The sequence below is a fragment of the Acyrthosiphon pisum genome, chromosome A1, assembly GCF_005508785.2.
Source record: "Acyrthosiphon pisum isolate AL4f chromosome A1, pea_aphid_22Mar2018_4r6ur, whole genome shotgun sequence".
Lineage (NCBI taxonomy): Eukaryota > Metazoa > Arthropoda > Insecta > Hemiptera > Aphididae > Acyrthosiphon > Acyrthosiphon pisum.
Genome location: NC_042494.1, coordinates 24,186,197 through 24,198,119, shown reverse-complemented (window position 1 = coordinate 24,198,119; position 11,923 = coordinate 24,186,197). Strand labels below are relative to the sequence as shown.

At 30.3% G+C, this 11,923-nt stretch overlaps 1 protein-coding gene across 1 annotated transcript in view; it reads right to left on the bottom strand.

The window, feature by feature from the left end:
- Nucleotides 1-9,492: 9,492 nt before the first annotated feature.
- Nucleotides 9,493-11,923, bottom strand: part of LOC100302376 (uncharacterized) — a gene marked incomplete in the record, with an annotated part of 87,772 nt that continues 85,341 nt past the window's right edge. The window contains 2 exon segments of the mRNA NM_001162963.1: nucleotides 9,493-9,891; nucleotides 10,610-10,636. Of these exon segments, the coding sequence (NP_001156435.1) occupies nucleotides 9,779-9,891; nucleotides 10,610-10,636 (140 nt within the window).

Genomic DNA, 11,923 nt, shown 5'->3' with positions numbered 1-11,923 from the left:
AGTCAGTAATATGATCGAGCATTTATTATCAGCAGAGAAACTTATTCTGTGGCTTTCAATAAAGCTAGATGCCTATTCAGCTGTATAAATTGAGTTGTGTTTTAAGATGCGATGTGCTGTTTGACTGTTCGACTGGATGATTATTGCGATTGCAAGTCCTATCGTATTTATTGATGCATCTACATATGTTTCCCAATGTGTTGGTAGGCTAAATAAGATATATTTTTGTTTCTAATTTACTACAAATGCATTGCAATATAGTAATTTTGAGACTAATAAAAAAAAAAAATGTTTACTTACTTATTCCCCTATCTGGAACAACATAAAAAATGAAGTCATTAATAATAGACTATTTATAATAATGATTTACCATATTAGGACATACAATCAACTAAAAATTGCAATAATACGTTTTTAAATTTTATGATTAAATTACTTAATTTTTTTTTTTGAGAAGCCGCATGACGAAGAGGAGGTAAACATTTCGAGTGGGCTGACAACCGGTGCCATGCAGCAATTACTCTGAACATTGCATCATTTTTCGCCTCACAGACCACAAGACAAGTTTCGCTAGGAAGATTTCTTTCTTAGTCAATTCAGTCTTCCCTGGTGGGTTTTACTATACGATTTCGATAAGGAGAGTAAAACGTAAGTCCCAATAAGGAAATATAAAATATTTTCTGTACAAATTTCGTAAAACAATATTTTTGATTTTTAATTTAATTTTTTTTTGTTTTTAGCTGCATTTATTTAAATTATAATTTTATTTTTAAATTTGAAAATATAATTTTTAGATTCTGAGTGATACGATGAATGTATTGATTTTACAATGATGTGTTTTTTTTTTTTTTTTAATTTTTATTTTTGTGTCTGTCATCACCTTATAGGACAGTAAAAATTCTTTTATATTCTTCAACAGTATCTTTTCTGATAGGAAAGTGAATCTAGTTGATCTAGTTGGTACATTGGGGGGTCAAAAGTAAAAATATCACAGTAGTTTTCAAAAGCGAAAAACAAAAGAACCATTTTAATTAGGTTAGATTAGGTGAGCAAAATATATTTGCACCTATCAAACCATACTATAAACGTTATCGGAATCGCAAGTAGGTAGTGGCTGACCTGAGAACAATAGATAAATTCGGGAAAAATTCATTGTCTCCTATCATTTATAGCTTTTATAACGTCTAATTTCTAAAGAGTGTTACAGATTTGAAAATCGTATATTATATAAATTTAAATTGAATAAAAAACAATTTAAAAAAAATTAAAAATAATACTTTTGTGAATTTACCAAGAATTTTTCAAACAAAAATGAATTATAAGTCTTAAAAAAAAATAATCAAAAATGTTTCTTACTGGCAGCTGGAAAATAAATTGTAAAATATAAATTAATTTTATTATTTATGTATCTAAAAATATTTAATCTAAAATCAAGTACTGCCAAATATTAACAATATTAATGCATTTTTTGGTTTTAAACATTTTATTCATTATTCGAGTGTATATGAGATTGTTTTTTTCAGGATTGTCTCAGTTTAATAATTTCCAATTGATTAAAAAACAATATAAAAAATAAAAAATAAAAATATGGCTTTTGTGAATTTACCAAGAAACTTTCAAACAAAATTGAATTATATGTCATTAAAAAAAATAATCAAAAATTGTTTCTTACGGGGAGCTGAAAAATAAATTATAAACTATTAATTAATATTATTATTTATGTATTTAAACATATTTAATCTAAGAATCAAGTACTGCCAAATATTAACAATATTAACGCGTTATTTGTTTTTAAACATTTTATTCAATATTCGAGTGTATATGAGATACAGTGATACTATATCATTGAATTCAAATTTAATACTATCCATTATACAGTGATCCGTTTGTAACCTACTGTACAGCAGAGCGACATCCACTTACCCACCTTTTTTTTAATATGAAACTTCGTCGATATTTGAACTTAAAATGACTATAAAAATAAACTGTGCTTATGTATTTTTTAGATTTTTTGGTAACAGAATTAACTATTAAGGTGGAATCTTGTTTTACATTTTCAATCCTTAGAAATAAACATAGGCGTGTCTACAAGTCATGCCTGTCATGCACAGACATGACCTGCGAAATTTGATCCAACTTAGGTACATTATAAATTGCAGTGCATAATATAAACATTTTTATCTAAGATTCTGGTTTTGTATTAGGTTTTTTGATTTTCATCACCCAAAAATAATCATTTATAAATAGTATTATTAGTATTAAAATTACTAAATACAATTTCATATAACCTACCTACCTAATTATTTATTTATCTGATGAAAGGAATATTGTTTTTTATTCCTATTAAAAAAAAGTAAAACTGATTTAATTATTATCAGATCATAAAGCCTATTTCAAAATTTGGGGGTCATATTCCCAAACCTTAACCTAATTTTTGTTTTTGAATGGTGGTGCAGTAACCCTTCCTCTGGATATGTCACTGTTGTGCATTACCTGCGAATGAGGTCTGGACACGCGTGTGGATATAGAAGTTGAACATTTATTTCATAAACATTTAATTTTTAGTAGTAGATATTTTAACTCGATCGACCAGAGTGGAAAATTTGAAAAAATTTGTTCAATTGCACACATTGCATTTTCGTCGTGTTTACTTTTGCATATTAATTATTTACTCAAGTGATAAAAACCACATTAATGTAGGTGTCTATGGAGTTTACGACGCATGGTGAATTATTATTGCATAGTATATGAGTTGTTACTAATTAAACACCTTATTATGAACGTTGGTTATTGTATTCTTCGAAACAAAATATTTTTTGTATATTTCATATAAAAAAGTTTAAATTTGAGCTAGTATAGTTAAAATCATCATAATATTTCTTAAGGGTAATATAGTTATTTAAAAAATGATATCACACTGGGCAGTCAGCCAACTATTTGTTTGTGCATAATATGTTGAGATTCGGAATACAGTCGGTCGGCACTATCGTGAGTCGATCGTCACGAATAAAACGCTGCACCAAGCACGTTTGACGTTGGGAGGCGTACGACTGTATCGGCTGGATCTATATATTATGCAAATCGCTGGTCAGACCATCTCGGTCACAAGGGACACCGGTTGCAATAATGTACAGTTACAAATTGCTCAAAACGAATCTATTTGATGACCCGCGTATTCGGTGAAAATGAATATATAAGATGCCGGTCTGTCACAGAACACGGGACCGGCCGCATCGCATACGGACCTACGAGCAGGGCTTAAATCAAAAATAATAATACCGTTTACCGTTATATGGATATTAAACGTTATGATCGAATGATTGTTTAACGTTATATGTATATTAAACGTTATGATGGAATGACTGTTTAACGTTATATAGAATTTAAACGTTATTCAACTTAAGCGTTTAAACGTTTTAAAAATTTAAACGTTATGAAGCGTTTAGCATTATCTGATGGATATAGCTTGTTTCCCACACAAAACAGAGTGATTGAAAAATATAATATTACAAAAATAACCATAATATATAACTTAATGATAGTCATAATTTTATAAATATTTTATTGCTCAGGCAATTATATCATGCTTCAATCGTTTATCGTTTCTGTTTCGTTATCCGTTATCCGTTTTCAATCGTTTATCGTTTAGCGATATGTTACCCGTTAACCGTTTCAATCGTTTATCGTTCACTGATACGTTATCCGCTATCGATTTCAACCGTTTTTTGATGTGTTTAACGTTATATTCATAACGTTATAAAAACGTTTTGAAGCCCTGCCTACGAGGGTAGAACACAGTAGACGGGGCAGCAGCAGCAGCAGTCAACGCAGCGGGCGAGACCAAACTTATAAATACGAGTGCGGGCAGCAAATTTAGTCAGTGTGTGTTAAACGGAGTTTCTGCAGCAAGACCCGCCCAGGGCAGACTTGCACATATGGACTTCATACACATTACATTTTGGTAACTGTCGCAGTACATTTATTAATAAATTATAATATTTATTCTACATTGAATATATCAAATATACAAAAATACTATCCACTCAAATTTATTTCCTCGCCAGAACAGACGCCTAAGATTCTTGAACTCCGGTAAAGTACATACTTGCAGTCACGTCACTATATTTTGTGATAAAAAAAATGTTCAACTTATGTTTTTTTTTAAATTAAAATTGGATTTCTGGAAGTATATTTTTTTCCGCTTATTGATCTAATTGCACGAAAAACTACCAGCTTCAACAGTCCTAATATATTTTATAACCTTATATTTTTGTTAGTAAATTTTAATAATGTTCGAACCAAAAATGGAATGTTTTGTTTACAACACATTTTGATGTAATGATAATAATATTGATGAATACATTAACCTATGGTTTACAATAATATTAATGCATTGTTATATTAAAATGTAGCCAATGTAGGTACCATACTTGTTAACATAAATATAATACAGTCATAAAACGAGTAGTAGATACACTTTATGAACAAAGGGGTCATAATTAGATATTCTACCATTTCAAAGGCTAGAGAAAAAAAATTAAGTGCCCCCCCCCCCAACATTTTTTTCTGGCTACGGCACTGGCATCGAGTGTACGATCTGCGAGTGGCGTTTATGTAGGGAAGCTATTGTCTGATCCCCACTCCATTAGGTACGTAACATCAGAATAGATTATTCATGTTCGTAATGTAAATTGTGCATGAGCGCATATCCATGTGGTGTTTCCGCATATTGTCGTTGGATTTTTGGCGAATCTTATACGATAAAAGTATTTCGCACGTCATGTGTCATCTTATTGTTCTTTTTGCGCATAGTTAAAACAGTGACACCTGGTTGTTTGACCGAATGTTGTGTAGTGCGCATGTGTGTGTTATATGTCGTATTTTTACATTGTTGTTGGTACGGAAGAGTATTTCGCATGTTAGTGGCTATCGTGTTCTTCTTGTTGCGGATAATTTTGGCACTGATATCCGGTTGTTTGACCGAATGTCGTACAGTGCGCATGTGCGTGCATGTTATGTTGTATTTTGCACATTGTCGTCGGTTTTTGGCAATATTGGTATGATAGGGGTGTATCGTATTGGCATTGATATTTGGTTATTTAACCAAATGTCATATAGTGCGCATGTGTAGGTGTAAATATTGAATCTAGGACGTTTCCCCCCCCCCCGTGTCTTTTCCCCCCTGATGCAATGGACGTATCCCCCCCGGACGGGACAATTTCCCCCCTGAACAAAAAAAAAAATAAATATTTAACAACAATAATATACAATGCAAATAAATAAATGTACAAATGATTAAATTAATGTATAAAATATAAATATAATTGTATAAATGTAAATAAATGTACAAAATAAATGTGCAAACGATTAAATGAATGTATAAATATAATGAATATAATAAAATAATAATATAATAAATATAATTGTATAAATGTATATTTTTATATTTTTATTCTGGTAAGATAGCTCACTGACATTAAAAAAATTAAAATATCATCATTTGAAAAACTTTCACATAACTTTTTTAACCTATCATCTTTACCTAAATTATTACGAAAAGCTCCTGCTCTATAATTTAAAATTTTGATTGATGCACTTGAGTTGCTCATCTGTAGAGCTTCAATAAAAAGCCAAATATTTGGATGATTAATTCGCACTAGTGTTGTAAATTTATTATTCCACCCTTCCGAAATATTATTTGTTCTACCTATACCAGCTTTAGCCAACTCAAACACGTTCCATATGGAAGGTGGAAATAACGGATGTGTTCTGGTAAAAATGTACTTTAATTCTACGTTTTTTTTATTTCTATAACGACCGTTAACATAAGTTGTATCAAAGTACGTAAGAATTTGATCAGCATCTTGGTTATGAAATTTTTCATATAATATTTCCATACCTAAAACACAACCACAATCTATATCTACCTATTTATGAGCAAAAATAGTTATTATTCATAAAATACATACCTTTTTTGACATAATTGACTGGTAAAAATGCAAGACCAGTTATCATTGCGAGATCTCGTTGGAACTGTTTGTCTTTTTTATATTTTTTGACTAGTCCATACTCTTGGATCTTACGCCATACTGATTGACACAGATGAAAATAGCAACAGTGAATTTTTACTTTCGGTAGTACTTTTTCAATTGCAAGAACGACAGCTTTCTCAAAGTCTATTGTTATTTGTACCACTTCACAATTTGGACATTTTGCACAAATAATGGAAAGCATTTAAGTCTGTTTTGTTTTATTTTGAAAAAGTATGTACACCAAAGGAATTGTTACCGAGCCCATTTTAACATGAATAATGTAAACTTGATTAAAGCCTGTAGGTGCAGTTGAAAATGTTCCATCCATATACCAATATTTGGAGGTTTTTAATACTCCCAAACTTTCAGGAGATGAAAAAATTATAATTCTATTTTCATTATTTTCATTATCATATAATAAAACTGGCTGAAGATTTTCACCTGTTGTTGCTCATATACCGGTCACTTTCAACTCATTTACTGGTACTAAGGGCGGATAAGATGTATTTTTTATTCTTCTTAAACTTCTTTTTACACTGTTTTCGGCTGGCATTAACAACTTTGCTTCGTTAGATAAATTTATTGTAGCTTTGGAAAATATAATAGAAGGCGGCTCAGAATGATTTTTTGTATTATTTTTCATTGATGATAACGTTTTTAGTACCTCAACTTCAACTGGGCAGGCTCTATTATGGTCACGTTGTAGAAACAATAACTTTAATACTGTCATCGGTTGTAATACTTCCTTGACAACTATTTTCATTATTTTTAGATTTTTTTATACAATTCCAACGTATCCCCAATTTAACACATTTTTGTTTAACATATATAAAATTTTGAAATATAATTTTTTTACCACCTCTTTTTGTTTCAATTATTTCCATTATAAAATTCACAAGAACGAACTGTCTACGCGCAATGTTATGAACTATACTAACTACTAAGAGACATAAAAGCAAAAATGTTGTTAATAGTTTAGATAATTTGAGGTAGGTTTATCAATCATTACCCATTAAATTGGGTAATAAATAAATAACGTGAATGATGATAATCGATAGATGCCGATATGGCGATATGATATAATGATATTATATTATGATGATCGTATTTATATTTCGGGTAAATCCAAAGAACCTATTTTCAAATTTATTATTATGTGTAAAAAAAAGGTATATTGAGTCGGGGGGGGAAACGTCTCAGTCTGGGGGGGAAACGTCCAGTGCCGTTAAGATTCCCGGGGGGGGGGGGAAACACGGGGGGGGGAAACGTCCAGGTACCGTAAATATTATACAGTCAACTCGCGATATAACGAATTTCAAGGGACCGAGAAAAAAATTCGTTAAATCGAAAGTTCGTTACATCGAAATTATATTATACCGCGATATTTTCAAGGGACCGGTAGTTTTATTCGTTATATCAAGATTTTCGTTATATCGATATTCGTTATATCGCGAGTTGACTGTATACTGTTTTTAATGCGACAGAAAGTCAGTTACGTAATCACGTATTGGTGTTGCGTAACATTTTTTTATCTCTATGTCCGTATATTGGCATGTTTTTGTGTATGGACGTGGACGTCTCGGAAAGATTGTTATGTAATCGTTAAGGAATGTTTGTTGCCTAATATTCTTTCGTATTGCGTAATATGTTTTATAATTGCGTTTGAGTTTTAACACCCAAGTATGTTCGTTTTGGTATATTCATTCTATAAGTTTATTTAGGTATATATAAGAGTATATTATTTAAATATTACAAAGTTGTTTACCATTTATACGGTTTTAGACGAGTTTGGATGGTTTCTTACGGTATACCGTTTACCAAAATAATTTTAAAATACCAGTACCTATACCTAAAATACTGTCATACCTATGGACAAAGTCTAGTGGCTGACTCGGGGGTCTCATCAGTAAAATATCGATAGAATTTAAAAGTAATGATTTACAAATTATGAAATTTAATTCCGTTGAATTCTTATCATTTTAGAAATTTGAAAAACAATAATAGGATTGGTATATGACAATAAAATCTATATGATAGTTTATTCAAAACAATACCAATTGTATAAGTTATTTCATTTTATATTAAAACATATAAAGAATATACGAATATAATTTAATATCATGAATCATAATGAGTAAGTTACTATTATTTTAACAATATTAATAAAAAATATAAATATAATACGCATTTTCATAAAGTATAGGTAGATACCTACTTTCTATAATCAGCTATAACCGTCAATTAATATCCATTGACTTTCATTATAGAAGAATTTATATACTAAAAATTATGTCATTAATCATTATTAAGTTAAATGCTTAATGCTTATACCAATAATATAATATTATAATAACTATTATATATAGTTACTGCAGTGTTCGCCAAGTGAGTGCTCCGGGATTTTATTTTTATCGATTACTGGATGGAAAGAGGTAATTATCCAACACATCATCCATCATCGCAAATTAAACTAGTTTGTGACATAATTTATTTTGTTACTTTGTTGTAAGCAAAAATTTAGCACGGTTTTATGGAGCACTTCCAAATTTTGCTCCTGAATGTTTGTACTATTTAAGTTGAGACAAAGTGCAGAACTTTCAAAAGATCCTACGATTAAAATAATGTCCAACAAATAAGCGTATGATATGGTTGTATATGCTGCTAACTTTATACGAGGGACAAAAGCTATTTTAGTTGGTTAGGAGTGCTAGCCCTTCACCTGGAATTGACCATAACTCTTGTACAACGAGGTTACAAAATTTAAAAATTCCGCTACAAATGGGTACAAATTAAGTTTATTGAGTTACAAATATTTAAATGTTAATTTGGTTGGTTTGTGGGGCTAGTCCTTCCATTTTGAAATGGTCATAACTATGGTATAACGAGTTACAAATTTTAAAAAGATGGTTATAAATGCTTACAAATTAAAAGGAAAATTTTGAATTTAATTTCAATCGATTAAGTTAAAGCGAGGGGGCTCACGTTAAGTTGGTCCCTCATTGGGAAACCAGTTATAACTTTTGAACAACGAAGTTAAAAATTTTTAAAAATTGGTTCCAAATAGTTATAAATTAAAAAAATCAGGTTACTAATATTTTGAAAGTTTTAGTTTAAAATAGTACACTATGGTGTAATCAACATTTTAAATTATGTGTTTAATTATTTTAAATAATGTCCAACAAAATTGAATAGTATTTGAACAATGTCCAACAAATAAGTGTATGATATGGTTGTATATGCTGCTAACTTAATACGAGAGTCAAGAGCTATTTTAGTTGGTTGGATAGCTAGCCCTTCATCTAGTAATGGCCATAACTCTGGTATAACGAGGTTGCAAATTTTAAATATTAGGTTATAAATCAATGTATTCATTGTTTGAAGTCATTGTAGTCTGGATGTAATGGATCACGGTTGTCTTCAATTATGAATTAAATCATTGATAGAAAATAAGGTACAGCGCTGAAATACACAAATCTTTATTATTAAGTGTGTATAAGTATTACAATATAAAATATATTATTAATTTATAATTTATACTACCTACTATTAGTAACATACGTTGTTGGTTGGATTATTTTTTGTCGAAAACATCAAATTTATTATAATATGAATTATTAGAGTATAGTTTTATTTATATTATTAGACTATTTATAATTCGATATATAATATAATATTATATAATATAATATAATATAATATAAAATAATAAAATATGTAATTGTATTTTATAGTTTAATTAATATTAATCAAAAACCGATTAGACTTAATATATCTGCCGTTGTAAACAATTTCATAATATCCTTTTTGTTTGAACTGTTCATAAATTCCTGACAGAAAAAAGTAATCGGTGCTTTGGAACCTGCAAAATAAATTGGTAATATATTTTTTGAGTGTGTTCGTTATGTTACCCTTCCATAAACACGTACGGAACTCGGTTTGTTAACGTATACCTATCAAGAATAATTTTTAGCTCACAAACCTGTCAAAATTATATTTAAAACACACAAATTTAAACGTACTTATTTTAGCTATGAAAATATTAAAATTTTCTTCTATGAACTAAAACATATTTTTTATAACTTCCCGATTTTTGTATAAATCTTACCAATATTTTGTACAGAGATAGAAAAATTGTATCAATATAAATATAAAAATATATTAAAATTATAGGATCACTAACACTGAGACAACTTTGCTCGGTAATCAATATCCAGCCCATGGAAACCTGATATTATTACACTGTTGAGTTACTTGGGCAGAAAAACAATGAGGTTACTCGAACCCAATGCATTATTTTTTCACATAGGAATAAAACCTTATGGATGTTCAATTGGCTAAGAAAAACCTTGGCTAGCATTCCTTGGATCACTGCCGTATTCAGTCGATTACTAAAGCCGGGGGAAACACCACTTAGCCAAAGTTATTTTTTTGTATTTAATCATCATTCATCAGGTATTCGATATAAACAACAGTACGGTAGGAATTTAACAGTAATGAAACACCAATAGTTAACGATAATTTAGGGGTGTTTTTGGCATTGACTATAACCATTTATTTATAACTATAATTATACATACCGTTTTTAACAGTTTCAATGTTTTTTTCTGCAAAATAAGTAAAAATAAATTACATTACTGAGATGATTTCCTATAATTTTTTTACAGCTAATATCATAAAAGAACGTAACTAGGTTGGTTAAAATCTTAATTGAATCTTAAAATAATTTATTGAAAGAATATGGACGGGAGTTTTATTACTTATTTTAATTTTTTAGTAATCACATATCTTCGTTGCTGCTTCAGTTATACTTTCTTTAACAAGTTCCCATGTTTTATCTACATTTTATTTTACATCTAGTTGTTTATTTTTAATAATATTTTGAAAGCTTTCTGCATAATATTCCTTACATATTTGTTTATCCGTTAACTTAACTATATCAGTTCGTCCTCTCTTCGTTAGATTACATTTCTTATATTTCTTAATTTTTACACTCATCCATATACCAACCAGTAAGTGGTCCGAGTCCATATCAGCTCCCTGTAAAGTTCTTATATTCAGAATACTATTTTTGAATCTATCATTTATTAGGACGTGGTCAATTTGGTTTTTATGTCTCCCATTCGGCGAGATCCATGTATATTTATGTATGTCTTTTCGTGGGAACATTTAACCATCATCTCTTTTCCTAAAGCAAAGTCAATTAGTTTGATACCGTTATCATTTGTGTTTGTATGTGGGCTATGGCTTCCAATAGTCGATCTGTAGACTTCTTCACGTCCTATCTTCGCATTAAAATCACCCAATACTAATCTTATATCTTCAATCGACTGGTTAAACGTATCTTCTAGTGCTGCATAGAACATCTCTTTTTCTTCCTCTTCCATATCGTCTGTTGGTGCATGCACGTTAATTATCACCATGTAAAAATTATCTGTTTTAAGGGTTAAAGTTGCAATTCTAGGGTTTATATCTCTAAACTCTTTTACTAAATGTATAATAGATTTGTGTACTGCAAAACCGGTTCCCAGTCTATGACCCTTTTCACACTCTCCGTTGAAGATGGTTGTTTGTGATATTTTGGTTTTCCCGGCGTCTTTCCATCTGATTTCTTGAAGTGATACACACTTCATTCCGTATTTTTCTAATTCCTTAACCATATCCAAAGCCGCACCTGGTGTGTGCAAAGATCGCACATTCCACGTACCGCACAGCAGTTCCGTTTTCCAGTTTCCAATCGTTTTACCATGTACTCTAGTCCGAGGCTTGTTGTATGAGTCCTGAACAAGATCTTTTTTACTAGGCAGGGTTGTTGGCCCTGTGCGAAACCCCCAACCTGGAGGGCCAGAATACCCCAACCAGTTAAGGTCAGGGTATGGTTGCTGCAATATACC